General features: G+C 60.6%; 1 protein-coding gene across 1 annotated transcript; it reads right to left on the bottom strand.

The window, feature by feature from the left end:
- Positions 1-6,239: 6,239 nt before the first annotated feature.
- Positions 6,240-12,731, bottom strand: HS3ST6 (heparan sulfate-glucosamine 3-sulfotransferase 6). The gene is made up of 2 exons (XM_036083290.2): positions 12,319-12,731; positions 6,240-6,981 (listed from the first exon to the last, which is right to left on the bottom strand). Exons 1-2 carry the CDS (start codon positions 12,729-12,731, stop codon positions 6,366-6,368), a joined length of 1,029 nt encoding a protein of 342 aa, XP_035939183.2. The 3' UTR covers positions 6,240-6,365.
- Positions 12,732-16,050: the final 3,319 nt, after the last annotated feature.

Here is a 16,050-nt window from a genome sequence, read left to right as displayed (position 1 = left end):
CCACCCTCAGCTCTGAGAGGCAGCCTGTGGCCCCTCCCGCCGGGGCCACCCCAGCCGCTCACAGCAGCCAGGCCAGCAACGGGGTCACTGTGACTTCTGCCCCTGCCTTCCTGACCTGTTAGGGACTATGAGTGCCCCCCAAAACTCCTATGTTGAAACACCAAGCCCCCAGGTGACAGCCACACCTGTCCTCCCGAGATACGGCTCTGAGGGGGTGTCCACCTGAACCCCTCCCACTGCAGCTCAGGCATCGCAGCTCAGCCGTGAGCAGGTGAACCGAGGTTTGCGTGCTCTGCCAGCTCCCGTCCCGCACATGGCCCAACGCAGCCTCGGTTTACCCATCTGTGAAATGGGGTTAATAACACAGCTACCTGATGGAGAAATAGAATAACACTGATGAGCGTCTGCCTGGTGCGGGCCCCGCGCTGAGAGCTCTCACATGTTCTTCTGGGTGCAGGAAACACTAGCGGGCATTTTTCTCATCGGCCTCTGCCTCCTTTCCTTCTTTCCCTTTCTTTCTGACTCCCCAAACTTGTGGGCTCTTCTGAGCACATCACACGAGGCCGTGGACTCCCGAGGCACAAAGGCATCCCGGGTTTGTTTCTTCTTGCTCTTCTGGGCCTGCCTGCAATCTGCACCCCGGCAATGCTCCCTCCCAGCCTGTGTGTCTCCCCCCTTTGCACTCAGCAGGACCAGCCCCCCCGTACACCCTCTGTATAACGGGGCTCCCCACCCCACTCCCCAACCCAATCCAGACAGTGACACTGGGGGTCAGACAGTTTCCAGATGCTTCTCCCAAACAGACGTGTGGCCTGCTGCAGCGTTGCTCCGTTTCCCGTCCTCTTGTGGAACACGGGCTTCCCCTTCGGTGGCTGGCCGAAGGGTACGTCTCCAGACAGGCTCTCCATCAGATGCCCTGTCCTTCCTCTTGGAAGCCAGAAGAGAGGCAACAGGGTCGGACCCATGGTGGCTGTCGATCCTCAGGGCTCGGAGCTGCAGCGAAGGGCCGGGAGCAGAGAGGCAGTGAGAACAAGATCCCCAATTGTTCACTGCCTGACTGCGGGTCCGCTTGCCCCTTCCTCAGGATACTTGAGTAGGAAATCCTCCTAGCAACCGTTTTGCATGAACTGTCTTGCTTGACTGACTTTTCATACGGCTCTTCCAGCAAAAAGCACATGCAATTGTGGCTCAGATTAAGCAGTATAAAAAAATCTCTCGGCCTCAAAGCCAGGAGCTTGGCTCTGAGGGGGAGCAGAGTCCCCGGCCTCTTGTCCCTGGCAATCTGGGCAGTGCCCGTGCTGGGGGTCGAGTTAGAGGAGTCTCACCATTTCTGAAGGTGGGGCCGAACATCCCAGGGGCACAGGGCTCAGGGGCAGGGCCGTCACCTGAGGCTGGGCGGCTTACAGGTGCTCGTGCATCTGGAGGGTCTCCTTAGCACTGATGGCCGGCTGTCATCAGAGTCCCCCTCGAGCCAGGCCTTCGGGCATTCTCGGCCAGGCTCTGCCCACAGCCCGTTTGGAGATGTAGCCCTGGCACCCTTGTCCAGAGGGCGGCGCTGCTTCTGAACCCCAGCAGACTGGCTCCAGGAATCAACACGGGCCATGCCCAGCATGCCCACCCTCAACCCCACCTGGGGTTTTGAGCAAACCTCTTCTGCCCATGCCAGCTTGTCCAGCACAGACTATGCCCCCGGATTATTCCACAGGAGCCCCCCCGCACTCACCAGCTCTGTCTTGGGAGCAGCCCGGGGTCTCCGAGAGGTGCAGGGGAGGATGAGGTGGGCAAGGCCAGCCCCTGCCAACTTGGCCTCCCCAAGCAAGGGTCCACAGAAGGGCTGCTGCTAGTGGGCCCTGGGCCGTGAATACATGCCCGGCCCAGGACCCCGGCTGCAGAGCCGCCCCCTCGGCCGTCACAGGAGGAAACCTCACCCTTGTGCCCCTGAACTTCCCTCAGGTTACATCTGTGGTGGGCACTCCTCAATGAATCTTTCATGTCCTGGGAAAATTAATAACCCATCCCCATACGCCAGAGTTTTCTATGAAAGTCCTTTTTTTAAAAAATTGAGATGAAATTCACGTTGAAGGAAATCACCACGTTTAAGTGAACAATTCAGTGGCATGTGGTACCTTCACAGTGCTGTGTGACCAGCACCCCATCTAGTTCCAAAACACGTTCTCCTCCCCGCAAAGGGAAACCTAAGCCCATCCCTCCCTGGGCGCCTGGCACCCACCACTCTGCTCTCTGTCTCTGTGGATTCGCCCGTCCTGCACATCTCACACAAAGGCAATCATACAATATGCGACCCTTTGTGTCTGGCTTCTCTCACTTACCTACTGTTTCCAAGATGCGTTCACGCTGTGATGCGTATCAGAGCTTCAACCCTTTTCGTGGCTGAAGAAGAGCCCAGTGCATGAGGAGACCACGTTCTGTGTATCTGTTCTTCTGTGGATATTTCCACCTTTGGCTCTTGTGAGTCATGCGGCCGTGGACATTGTGCACGTTCTCATCTGTACACCGGTTTGTAAACCTTCCGGGTACATACATGAAGGGCCTGCTTTACACTCATGGTTTTTCTTAAACAGCCTGACCACTGCCTCCCCGGCCTCACACCTGCAGGGTCCCCCCTGCCCGGGCATGGCTGGGCTCCTGAAGGCGGCAGGCAGGCCATCCCTCTCCCAGGGCTGCCCTTTCTTGCGTCCTACAGCTTCTGTAGTTCGTGCTGCGTTTTTCTGGTTATTTGAAGAGTGGTCCCTCTCTTCGGGGAGCTCACATAAGACAGACACGTAGGAAATAGAGAAAGAGTGACTTTGGAACCAGAGAGCCCCGGGGAGGAGCACGAAGGACTGCAGGCTGCAGAGGGCATCCAGAGTCTGGAGGCTGCCACGGCTGCCCAGAGGAAAGCATCGAGGGTCTGCATGCTTTTCCGGGCCCGTCCTGGCGGTGATGTGGCTGCTAAGACCAGGAGCTCCTGAATAGGAACAAGGAGCTCCCAGGAAAGAGGCCATCTAAAGTTTGGGAAGGGCTTCTGGCTCTGGCTGAGGGGACAGGTCCTGAGAGTGTCCACTCTGCGACATGAAGACCAGCCATGGGGACCAGGAGGACCAGGCCTTTCCCCAAAGCACCCCTGCTCCTGGTTGAAAGGGGCTCACAGGTGCTGCCCAGAATGGTACCCCTCCTTCCAGCCTCCCCTCCAACACCTGGGACTGCCCTGCAGCCAGTCTTAGAAGCCTAGGAGGGGAGCAAGCAGGCCCTCCAGCCCTGGAGACAGGGACCCCCTCACGGGAGGACAAGAGCCAGCAGGTCACTGCAGATGGGCTCCCGGCATCCTCCAGGGGAGGGAGGGAGCCAGGTCCGACGCATGGTGACAGCCTTGTAGCTGGTGAGCATTCCAGTGATGTGGGTACAAGGATAAGGAGGAGGGCAGGGCACTTTCTGGGTCCCCTCTCCTCATCCGAAATGAAGATTCATCATAGGGACGTACTGCTGGGCCAGCAGGGAGGGCAGATCCAGGGCCCAAAGCTCCCCTGCCTCCAGCCCGGCATGGAGGCCACTCAGGCCAGGGTCTGCTCAGGGTTCCCAGTGGCCGCGGGCAGAAGGCGCAGGGTAAAGAACACTGTCCTCACCCCCAAACCAGGTGCACCTGCCTTTCCTGGTGGGCCCCCAGCCTCTACCAACCATGGCCCAAAGGCCTGGGGCTGGTGAGGACCCCCAGTCCCAGCCACCCCATCCCAGTGCGGCTGGCTTAGGAGGAGTGCAGAAGGAGTCCCCAGGCCCTTTCTCCTCCACGGAGCAGAACAGGAAGAAGGTAACTGAATCAGCACTTCTTGCCCCATCTGGAACATTCCAACATGGAAAACCCACTGAGCAGCTGGGGAAACAATTTAGGGACTTTAATTAAAGGCTGATGGCTCTCCCACAGAGACTCACCCCCACATGCAGCCGGGAGGACCCGCCACATCTGCCCTCAGTGTGTACTGAGCCCCAGCTGGGCACCTGGCTCTGGGCGTTGGCAGCCAGGCCCCGTTTCCACTGGGAGGGGGATGACCGGAACCAGCCAGTCCACCCTTTCTCCTCACTGTTTCCAGTCTGCCTTCTGGGCACCAAAGCCAGACAAACGAGCAGCTCCCACAGCTCTGCTTCCAAGAGGCTTCAGGAAGGGAAAAGTGGGTCATGTCAGCAAGCTCAGGAAACGGACTCCAAGTGTGGGGAGGAAATGAGCCCAGTGTGAGAGCACAGCCACCCCTTTCTGAGGCCGGCTCCCTCTCTGTCTGCGCCTTCTGTGGGGAAAGGCATTCCAGGCACAGGGAACAGCATGTGCAAAGGGGACCCGGGCCATGGCAGGTGGAAAGAGCTGACAGGGACAGAAGCTCAGGGGTGAGAGGAGCATGCAGGCTGGGGGGCGGGGACAGGCTTCCAAGGGCCTGCACAGCTGCGGTCAGGCATCTGGTCTTCATTCTGGAGGCAGTGGGGGTGGGGGGAGCAGACTGGAGTGTTTTAAAATAATGGGATCTGGTTTACTCGGAGGACATCCCTCAGGCTGCCGTGCAAGCTAAGAAGCTCATTGCAGGAGAACAGAAGCGGTGTCCTAAAGCCATCCAGGCATGAGCTGGTGGACGTCTGGACAAGGGTGTGTCCGGGAAGAAGGAGAAACAGGCATGGACTGGGCTGGGAACTAGGCTCCTGCTTCCCCTCCCGCCCGTGCCGCCCGGGGCAGGCCGCCACGCGGTCACTAAGTGAGGCCGCAGCCCCGGGAACGGGCAGGAGCCGCCAAACCCAGAGTTTGCCACCCAGCAGCGATTCCTTCCTCCTCATCGTTGTTGCAACTTGGGCCAGCCCCCCGGCACCCACATCAGAGGTCGGAGCTGGGGAGGAGGCCACAGGAACATCGTGCCCACATCTGCCCACCACATTTCCAGTAAGGTCTCTTGGAAGCAGCCCCCAGCCCAGCCCCTGGCCTGACCCCAATGGCAGAGCCTAGAGACAGTGCTGGCCCCTCAGGACAGGCCAGACAGGAGTGTCCTCTGGGCCCAGAACCGGCAGGAACAGGGGCAGGGCTCCGGGCTGCGGAGCACAAAGGCCCCCATCTCCCTCCCCACGTCCGGTTGCGCCTTCTCTCAGCTGGCCCCAGGTCCATACCACCCGCGAGGTCATGTGACAAAGATAGTAGCTGCCCTGCCTGATGGGGTCACCGGTTCACAGTCAGCCAGAAAGGGCGCTGCCGCTCCCCTGGAAATCCTCCCTCATTTCGGCTCTGGAGCCGAGGACACACAGCTGCTGCAAGTAGCCCAGGGTGGAAAGGCCACAGCAGGGCCAAGGATTTGATAGGGACCCAAGGCCTGGGGTGCAGAGGATGCAGCCACGTCCCGGGAGGGCCCAGCACAGCCAGGCCAGGCCAGGCTTGGGCCTAAGGGTCCCTGGAGGCCCTTGTCGTGGCAGTCTGTGGACGCCTGGCAGGCAGCACTGTGGTTGGGAGCAGTCATTCTGGAAGGGGCCTCTGCACTCCCAGGGGGAGGAGTGGCTGGGGCCCTGGAGCACGGCCTAGTCGGGCCTAACTCAGGAGCTGAGCACGCAGCTGGGCTGCATCCGCCCCTGCCCATGCCCCAGGGGAGAGAGCCTGTCACACACAGAACTGGGGCATCCAGGGCCCAGGGGAGGGCGTGGGACCCAGAGTGGGCAGTCCTATAGATCGTGCAGGGTCTGGAGGGTGGGCAGTGCCTGGGTGGGTGGTGCCAGACTGTCCCGGCTGCTTGGAGGCTGTTAGAACCACCACCTCCTGCCAATCACACTCACTGTTGGGCAATTTCACCAGATTTCCAGGAGGAAGCATCCAATGGGCATTAAGATGTGGAATTAGCTGAGGTCATGGGTGTAGCCCTAAGAGTTGGATAGATCCAACTTAAATCCTGCCCTAGGCTTCAAGTGGGCCACCTAGGGCCTCCATGTCCTCATCCAGAACATGGGGACAACATAGCTCAGCATCCCAGGGCTGACCACAGAGCCCGAGGGCCACTTCCAGAATCACCAGGTTGAAGCTGTGTCACTGGGCAGGCCCTAAACCTCTCTGAGCCTCAGGTGCTCATCTGTCCCATGCGGCCAAGCTCACTGCACATCTCAAGGGATGTGTAAGGACTGGGTTTGGGACCACTCCTGGCATATGAACAGTGTCCCGTATGGGAGCTGGTGTGATGATCCTTCTCCTGCGCGGTGGCCCCTCCAAACCCCACCTTGCAACCCTCAAGAACACAGACCCAAACTTTATTTCTTAAATATTTTCCTCTACCCATCATCTGTACACGGGCTGTTCTGGCCAGGGGACGGGCACCAACTGAGGTTCCTGAGTGTCCACACGGGCTGGCCTGTCCTGCTCAGTCCCAGCCGAAGTCCTGGCCAGTCATCTGGTAGAACTTGCGGTTGAAGGGCCGGTAGAAGTCCCGCAGCCGTTGGACCACAGCCGCGGGCACCCGGGGGTGGGGCCGGCCCTTGGATTTGCCCAGGCAGCGCGGGTTGCTGCTCCCCTGGGCCTTCTTGAGGCAGGGGAAGCCCTTGGTGGCATTGAAGTAAAAGTGCTTGTCCGTGACCACCCGTTTGAGGCCCAGGAAGTCCTGCACACGGCCCACCTCTCCCGCCGGGTCGCTGACCAGGCGCTCGCCGCTGACGAACAGGAAGCGGGACAAGGGGAAGAAGCGCAGCCAGTTGTCCAGATGCTGGGCGTATAGGCCGATGCGCACGGCGCTCCAGGCCGTGTCCACAGGGCCCAGGCCGTGGCGGAAGGCCAGGGCACGGAAGCTGGGCAGGCCCGGGGTCTTGGAGAGAGTCTGGGCGTAGTCGGAGATGGCCCGAGTCACGGGGTTCCGCACCACCACGATCAGCTTCGTGTCTGGGGACATGCCGTGGATGCGGCCAGGAGCCTCCCGAGTCACGAAGTAGCTAGGGGTTTTCTCCATGGTGATCTGCCCATCCAGGGTGCGTGGCATCAGGCTCCTGGGCCACGGGGGTGAGGAGAGGTAGGTGAGAGCGGGTACTGGCCTCCAGGGACCCAGGACTAACCTCGCCTTCCTCCAGGGATGTCCCAAACCTCCAAGGTGGGCAAGCCTTCCCCAGCAAACCCACCCATCCTACATGCTTGGGTGGGCAGCCTGGGATATAGGCCGTGAGGACCCCCAGCCCCAGCACAGGCTCCCCGCCCCCCTCCCAGAACTAGACTGTGCCCACACCCAACACTGCTGGGGCTCTGGCCCCAGACCCAGTTCTCCCAAGGCCGGCGGCCTGGACCTCCCCCCACACAGCCCCGCCTGCCTTCCCCGCCCCACAGGCCACTGCCCTGTAAGTACCTCACACCACACTTTCAGTAAGTGGCTGATGGCATCCCCTCATCAGACCATTAATTATTGACAAGTGTCCCCAACAAAGGGCAGCTGCCCCCTCTCCCCCTCCCTCCCCTGCACAGCCTCTCCGGCCTCTGATTATAGCCCTGCTAATTCTCACTGACCTGGACCGGATCAGAATGGATCCACTGCACACTGGAGAACAGTGAGTGCGGTGGCCTCCGGACCCATCCCAAGTCCCCCAGCTGCCTGGGCCTCCCAGACCAGGCTTACACCCCAGAGTGCCAGGCTCCAGCTGCAGCATTTCTGGCCTGGGGAGGGGAGCACCGATCCCAAGGTTCTGGGGGAGTTGTTCTGGGGGGACTCTCCCCCCACACAGCCCCGCCTGCCTTCCCCACCCCACAGCCCCCTGACCACCCAAACCTGGGGCAGCCCACCCTGCCGGCCCAGGGGGGCAGGTACCCTGAGCAGTGTCTCGAGGCCACACCTGCCAACCAGGTAGTACAGGGTGAGGCAGGGCGGGGTGTGGCCTGGTCAGCTGAGCAAACAGCCCTGGGGGCGGGCCAGGAACTAGGTCAACATAGGCATAGGCTGTCAGGACCTGTGCTAGGGAGGAGAGGTCTCTGCGGGCTGGCCCCACCTCCTGTCCTCTGAGGGAGCTGCCCCTACCTGGCCCACAGCCCCCAGGACTGGCCCCAGCCAGGAAACTGACCCAAAGGTGGAGTTCAGGTTTCCGTCCAGCCTACGGGACCCCCAGACGCAAGCCCCTGGGAGGCTGGGCCTGAGTCTCCTCCTTCTGCTCAGACCCCCAACAAAACTCAGGCCAGGTGGACACGCAGATGCACAGACCCACAAGGTGGCATGCTTAGCTTGGAGGGTGCTAGTGGTGGGACAGGAACGTGTACATGTGAGTCCAGGGCATGCCACTGGTTCCCTGACACCCCCCCAGGGGCTCTGGGGGGTCAGGTGGGCTGCACCGTCTGCTAGCTATGGGAGCTTCCCCCCTCCCTCAAAACCAGGCTCCAGGCAGAGCTGGTCTACAGAAGCGATGGGGACAACTCTGCTTCTCCCATCTCGTGAACGACTGGGCTGGGATTCCCTCCATGCCGCTCACTGCCCCATTTGATAGGCAGGCACACAGAGGCTCAGGGAGGAAGCAGGAAGGGCAGGGGGGACGTTAGCCCACAACCCTGGGCTGCAGCCGGGGTCAGCTTGGATTCTGCTCCCAAAGCCCCTGCACCCCTCAGCCTGCCTCCTGCCACTGGGAGTACAGTTGGGAATAGTCCCCAGTCCTCCCCCTCCAAAGGGATAAGTTCAAGGAGACCTTGGCTGGTGACAACACCAAGGGCTGAGACGTAGGGCTCACGAGAGGGAAAGGAGGTCTCCCTGCACTGAGCCTCACTGCTGAGACCCACAAAGACACGGTGTGCCAGGCCAATCAGAAGCCACCGTCCCTGGGGTGCTGGGTGGGGCATTCAGTTCAGCGTCCCACTCTTGGTTTCGGATCAGGTCTTGATCTTGGGATCGTGAGATCAAGCCCTGTGTTGGCTCTGTGCTCAGCGGGGAGTCTGCTTGGGACTCTCCCTCCCTCTGCCTCTGCCTCTGCCCCTCCCACACCCCAAATAAATAATAAATCTTAAAAGAAGAAGAAGAAGAAGAAGAAGTCACTGTCCCTCCCTTCATCACCTTCCTCAGGGAAGACAACAGCCCAGATTGCTCAGGGGATGCCCCCCCCCATCTTCCACACACTCTTTCCATCCCTTCTATCCCCCAGGCACCCAGTGACCCCAGAGATGCACCGTCTTTCCCTTAGCAGACTCTGCACTTCGGCTTCTGAATATCCTGCTCCCCTTGGCTCCTTCCTGGTGGGGAGGGGGGCTACAAGGAAGAGGTAAGGGGACATCAGCACCTACTGCTGCTGTCTCTCCAAGGAAGTCAGAGGAGCAGCCAAAAGAGGTGCCTCAGGACCCACCATGGAGAGGAGTGGGGATGGGCAGGGGCTGCAGACTTCCCTGGCCCACTCCTGCCACACACCAGCTTGAGCTCTGAGATCCTTGGATCAATGACTCTCCCCAGGCCTGGCCCGGGGAGTGGAGTAGGGTGAGGATGGGGACTTTCGGGGGGTGGGAGAGACTGGGGAGGAGAAGAGGAGCAAGACTCTGACCCCCACACAGCAAATATCTGACAAGCTGTTCTATGGACACACACACCCCCCCCCACCAAGTTCATCTGGTCTGCATTTCCTTGCGGCTTCAATCCAGCCCTGGGCGACTCTCCCTCATCCTCAGCCCTGCTCACTTGGTCCCACACCTCTCCTGGGCCCCATCCAGCCAGGCCTGGGACCCAGCAGAAACCAGTCCTGGCTTCTGTGTGGAACCCTGCAGTGCTGGGGGGAGTGGGGGCCTTGAGTGCCCAGTCACATGAGCCTCTCTCCAGGTGAGCAGGGGGAGATAAATCCCACAGAAGCCGGGATCCCTCCCCCCACATACTTAGACCCCAAATTCACTGCTCCTGCATTCGCTGCTTGGGCTCCCAGAGCCAGGGGGGTTCCCCCACCTGCATCCTTCCCCGTCTCCTTTCACTTTTCCAAAATGCTATGATCAAAGTAGAGCTCCCAGCTGCCCCTCCTCCCTCCTGAACTGAGACTTTGGGGTGTTTGTGCGACCCTCACACCTGACAAGCAGAAGGTATTCAGTGAGTGAGTGAATAAAGAAAAAATGCTGAGTTTGGGGGCACTTGAGGGTCACAGTCCCCAAGACAGAGGACCTTCAAGAGCCTGTGAGATGAACTTCCTGGAGCCCAGGAAGAGGCAACAACTTTGAGCAGCCCATGGGAAGGACCAAAGCCACTGCCTGAAATGAGATTGGTCACAGCCCTGTGGGTAAGGGGGGGGAGGGTCCCAAAAATTCAACTGGGGGCGCTAGCCACTCCTCCCCTACTCACTGCCCCAACCCCCTACCCAGAACAGGGCTCTGCACTCACTGGAGGCCCAACCCAGGGTCCTGAGAGCAGACAACACTGCCAGACCATGCCCAGGGGCGGGGCAACTTCTTTGCTTTAGGGGAAACTGAGGCAGGGATGGGCATTTTCAGAGGCTCACTGAACACTCACAGCTGGTGGAAAGGACAGACAGGCCCAGAGGCACAGGGCAGCTGTGAGCACAGCAAGCCCACCTCCACACTTGTCAGTACACGGCCACAGTCCCTTTGGGGGCACCTGGATGCACGCACCCCAGAAGCTCAGCCAGCCTGGCTCCTGCTGGCTCTGCACTGGCCGGCGAAGGGTTGGTGCTAGCCAGCTCTGAGAGACAGCTCTGGATTAATGGAGGCCACTAGGACCTGACCCTCTGCACCCTCTGCCTCCACCCCTCCCCCCAGGGGAGGGGGCTCTAAAAAACGAGAAAGGAGAAAGTCTCTTCTCTACCAGAGTTAGACATGCTCCTGAATCTCCCCGGTGTCCCACCTCAGGCACTCCAGGATCCCAAGAACACCTCCCCAGAGCTGAAAATCAGGCCCAGCTGCCTCTCAGGTGCCTCACCCTCCCCGGCACTGGAGCATGCACCCAGGGAGGGGCTAGACAGGGCCTGCGGACCCCAGGCTCTTTGAGAACCGTGGGGGACTAGCACTGCTGCAGACCCTCATCAGCCCAGCTCAGCGCCTCCCCACAGCTCCTGTGGTCAAAGCTCTGAAGTGCGCCATAGGTAACAGTGTGTCCTCCACCCCCCGCCCCTCCTCCTCTTCTTCCTCTCCCTCTGCAGAGCAGTGAGGGAATAGGGATGCTTTTGGAAGCTGCAGCACTGTCAGAGTGGGGTAGCTGTCTCTCCCTGAGCATCGAGGATGCTGGGACTCAGCCAGTTGGGTCCAAGGATGGACTTGCTTCCCCATCACCACCCGACTTCCGTAGGACCCCCAACAGCAGCAACCCTTCAGAGCTCAGGACCCAGCATCCCCATTCTCACTGGGGCCCCTCCAAACCCATGAGTGGTTTTAATGCAAAAGGCAAAGATAATAAATAGGAGTGGGCGGGGGGCTGGCTGGGTGTGGGGTGGGTTGGGGGGGAGGGGAATCTGGGAAGAGGAAACTGGTGCACCAGGGAGTCAAGAGTCTGGGTCCTGCCACCCTGCACTCCCCATTAGTTCCCCAGGTGACCTTGGGCTGGGTCCTCTCTGCCCAGTACTTGGGGATGAGGTGAGAGCTACGGGGAGTGGGGTGACTCACTCTCCATCTGGAAGCCCTCATTTCCCCGCAGGAAGGGACAGGGCACCATGGCAGGCTTTTGCACAGTTGAAGGAGGCAGAGGGCAGGGCCTCACACTGCTTCAGCCAGGACAGGGTGCTCCCCCACATTCTGCCACAGCACCCCAAGGCCATCCTGTTAGGCGGCAGGGCAGCTACAGAGCCCTTGACATGAGGCTGGGGTCCCAATTCCCACCTCTTCCTCCTTTCTAAAAAAGCCCACACTTTCTCCAGACCCCCAGAACCACAGAGAAGGATTCCTCTTCCCAGGATTGAGGCTCTGGGGAGGAGGCAGACACTTTCTAGGAGGCTGCAGGGAAAATTCTTGAGGTAACTGGCCAGAGGTCAGACACGCTCTCCCAGAGTGATCCAGTGGGGAAGGGTAGATGAGCGTGAAGCATTTCTAATGCTCCTCAAACCCCACTAGCTTGCAACTACTCATCTGGAATCGAAACTCCTCCTCTCCAGTCTTGCTGAGAACCCTCATTAACCCCGAACCAGGGTTTTCCCTGGACTTTTCAAAGTTTCTGGGAGCCCCCGGCCAGTGACCGCTCCTCCTTTCTGTAAAATCCAATGCAGGGGGATCATGTCCCCGAGGTCAAGCCTCGGCCCCCCACCCAGGCTGGTCTCAGCCCGGATCCCTGGATACCTCACCCCGCCGTGTCTCCAGTGAGACCCCAGGGGCGCACATGCTGTTGTTCGAAGGCACTCGCCAGGGCGCGCACCGAAGCCGACGGGGCGGACAGGCCGGGCGCTCACCGGTACCAGGCGAGGCCGCGCTCGTAGCACCTGTCGAAGAAGTGGGGCTCAGAGCCGATCGCGCGGACGTCGGGGTGCAGCCGCAAGAACTCCAGCAGGGCGCGCGTGCCGCCCTTCTTCACGCCCACGATGAGCGCCTGCGGGAAGCGCCGGCGTCCCGGGCCGCTGGCCACCGGCAGGCCTGGCGCCCCGGGGCTGCCGACGGCGCGGAGCGGCTCAGCGCGCGCGGGGGCCGGCACAGGGGCGCGGGCGGCCGGCGGGCAGCGGCTCGGGAGGGTGCAAAGGCAGTAGGCGCCGAGCACCAGCGCGGCGAGCAACAGCGGCGCCCGCGGCGCCCGCAGCGCGGCCCCCGGCCCGGCCCCCGCGCCCTGGCCGCCTCCGGCCCCGCCGCCCACGCCGCCGCTACCTGCCATGGGGTTGTGCCGCGCCCAGGCCCTGGATCGGGGGCTGCAGGACGGAGCGCATCCCGGCCCGTGCCGCGCTCAGCCAGCCCGCGCCCGGCTTCTGCTTTGCGCCCCGCCACCCGGCAGGCTGGAGCGGGCGGGGGGCGGGGCCGAGAAGCCCCGCCCAGCTCCGAGGCCCCGCCCCCGGAGCACTGCTCCGCCCGGGACGCGCCGGCGGCGGTGGAGGCCCGGGCGCAATTTGGAGCCTCAGAGACTACCTGGACGCGCCCTCTCGGACACCCTGGGCTCCAGCCCGCTCGGCTCCAGGGCCATCACCATTATGCGCCTGGATGCTGCAGCGACCGGTCGGCTCTGAGAGCCATGACAGGACTGAGGTGCCTGCCCCAGGACCTGCTCCTAGAAGACGGATCCCCGGCCCTCCCGGCGGACCAAGGCGGAGCAGCAGGTGCGCGGGCCGAGCAAGTGGGTCGAGGAGGCGCGTGGCCCTGCTGCGCAGAGGGGTTCCCGGGCGTCGAGGGAAGTCTGAGGGGAGAAGAGGGCGCGCTTTGCTGACAGTCGGCTTGCCATTCATCAGGGTCACAGCCCTGGCGGCTGGAGAGGGTTGGCCAAGTATGATTACCATTTTAGAGTCCGGGGAAACAGGCTCAGGGATGACAGGCGTCTGTCCCAAGGGCCCATGCAGACCTGTCTCCTGACCCTTTCTACCATGTCACACCACCTGTCTGTGCACCTGGCGTTGCCCTGGGATGTCAGGGACCCATCTCTGACGCTGGCAACGTGGCTCCTGTCGGAGATAAGAAGATTCGGGAGAGGCGGGATGGGGGACTGGAAAGAGGAACCCGGGTCCTGCCCCCAGCAGCTCCTGCTGAGGAGCAGTGAGATCCAGGGGTCACTTACAGTAATGGGACCTGCTGGGCGCTGGACACTCTGTGGGAGCTTTATGCACCCCCAGGTTCACTGAACCCCCAGCACAGCACAAGAAAAGCACAGAGGAGAGAGGGCTCAGTGAGCAACAGTCCCGGGTAGACAGGGAATTGGACCCGTGTCCTCTCTCCACCTCTGCCCCAGACTTCCTCACCGCAAGTAGGTGCCCCATGGGTGTGGACTCTCCAAAGAGGCCAGCCTCTCTCCAGCGGATGCTCAGAGTCCACTGCCCTGGGTTCTGCTTGTTCCTGAGACTAAAGCCATCTGGACAAGTCCCAGAAACCTGGGGTACCTCCAAGGGGCAGGGGCCTCCATGACCCACAAACATTTCCAGGGCTCCCACCCAGAGGCAGCCCTGGACCGAGGGGTCTCTGCAGAGCCAATGGGGTGAAGACCACTGATCAGCGCCCCAGCCCAGGTCCCAGACACCAGGCCTGCACCTGCTTGTCAGGGCAAGACTCAGCCAGGAGCCCTGGAGGCGGGCTGTTGGCACAGCACTGTCTGAGTGCATGTTGATACACACAGGGTCACAGGAAGTTCTTCTTAGAGTCTAGCTTAGAAGGGGATTTGTTCCAGACAGTCTGGTTCTCCTTAGAGCTCTGCTGGGTGGGGCCCCACTCCACCTGCAGCACCCACCCACAGTCACAGGAGGCACCTCTCAGGGCTCCGAATGCAGCACTAAGCCCTGGTGGCCCCTCTGTCTCCCTGCCCAATACAGGCATAGTGGGTTTCCACCTCCCAGCCTCCACTCATGCTGTTCCTTCTTCACTCATGCTGTTCCTCCCACTGAGAATGCCTTTTCCTCAGCACCCCAGCCCTCCCGCCACCCAGACACCTGCTTCAGGGCTTTCCGGAAGGAATTTATCAAGAACAGCAGGAAACTAATATGCTGAGGGCAGAGGAATGAAGCCAGGGACAAGGACAGATTACTAGCTGACCCCCTCCCTCCAGCCACCACCCAACTGTCAAGTGAGGGGTGGGTGCAAATCTGGGGACACCCAGGATGGCAGACTTGGAACATTTACTCACCAGTGTATCCCCAGCACCTAACAGAAACTGGCTGATACTTGACACTTGATAAAGGTCAGCTGGTGGAAGGATGTAAATGGACGGAGAGGGCAAGGAAGGCTTTCTGGAGGAGGTGAGGGTCAGGCAAGCATCCCGAGGACAGCAGCAGCAGAGAGTATGGGGCAGGGGTGGAGGGCAGAGGCCCGTCTCCGAGAGGGAGTGCACCCTCGGAGCCCAGCCCGGGCGTCTTGTTCCTTCTTGGTAAAATGGAGACCTCAGTCCTGGTGCTGAGTAGCAGCTTTGCTGAGATGTCACGTCCATACCATGCCTCTGAGCCATTTAGCACGTAGAGTTCAGTGGTTTCCAGTATACTCACAGTGCTGTGCAACCTTCACCACAGTAGATTTTAGAATATATTCATCACCCCAAAAAGAAGTCCCATCCCCATTAGCAGTCATCCCCCATTCTCCCCTCCCCCAGCCCCTGGCAACCTCTAACCTGCTCTCTGTCTCTATAGATTTGCCTGTTCTGGACGTTTCATGTAGGTGGAATCATAGAATACGTGGTCTTTTGCAACCAGCTTCTTTCACTCAGCGTCACGTCTTCTATGTTTTGGCAGGCTCAGAGCTTCGTTCCTTTTTATGGCTGAGTAATGTTCGCTGTGTGGATGGACCACCTTCTGTTATCCACTCGTCTGTTGAGGGACGCTGGCTTGTTTCCGGCTTTCGGGTTATTGTGAATAATGCTGCTGTGAACGTTCATTCACAAGTTCTCATGTGAACACGTCTCCTTTCTCTCAGGCATATAATCTGGGAGGGGAATTGCTGGGTCACACGGTCACTCCATGTTTAGCCCTTTACGAAGAGTCCTTTTGAAGGTTGAATTTGGGCGTTTCGGAATCTGCCTGTCCGTGCTCCTCACACGCAGGGTTGCTGCCTTCCCTCCTGCCCGGGATGTCTGAGAGCTCCTGCCATCTGCCCCTGCCCCAGCCTGCCGTCAGCGTCCAGCCCTGGCTCTCCACTGGCTCCTGCCTCTGTGATCTAGGGACAGTGGATCCCCTCTCTGAGCCACATGGTAGAAAGTGACTTGAAAGAAACCAGGACATGGGAGCACAAAGCTGGTGGTTGTCCCTGCACCTTGAGAGGGTCACCCACCTCCTGCCCTGTCCAGTCTCACCTCCTCTGTCAAGAAGAAATGCATCAGCAAGTCTCTCTGCCCAGCCAGACCTCCCCGGGGGCGAGGGGGGCTTCGCTTTCAGGGTCCAACATGGCTCAATCCCCCTTCACCCAGTCTGGGCTCCCTGCCCAGGCAGGATGGCCAGGCAGAGGTCCAGCTGTCCACCTTCCCTAGGCCAGACGTCAGATACTGAGCTAGTCAGGTTTGTTGTGCTATTGGG

Source organism: Halichoerus grypus, chromosome 6, assembly GCF_964656455.1.
Source record: "Halichoerus grypus chromosome 6, mHalGry1.hap1.1, whole genome shotgun sequence".
NCBI classification, from domain to species: Eukaryota; Metazoa; Chordata; class Mammalia; order Carnivora; family Phocidae; genus Halichoerus; species Halichoerus grypus.
The sequence above is the reverse complement of the archived record's forward strand: the minus strand, read 5'-3'. Positions and strand labels throughout refer to the sequence as shown.

Excerpts from the sequence above, each read along its gene's own strand:
- HS3ST6 (XM_036083290.2), bottom strand. The coding sequence starts at position 12,731 with ATGGCAGGTAGCGGCGGCGTGGGCGGCGGGGCCGGAGGCGGCCAGGGC. Across the intron at positions 6,982-12,318 it reads CGCGGCCTCGCCTGGTACCG|GAGCCTGATGCCACGCACCC; the intron begins GTGAGCGCCCGG and ends CCCGTGGCCCAG.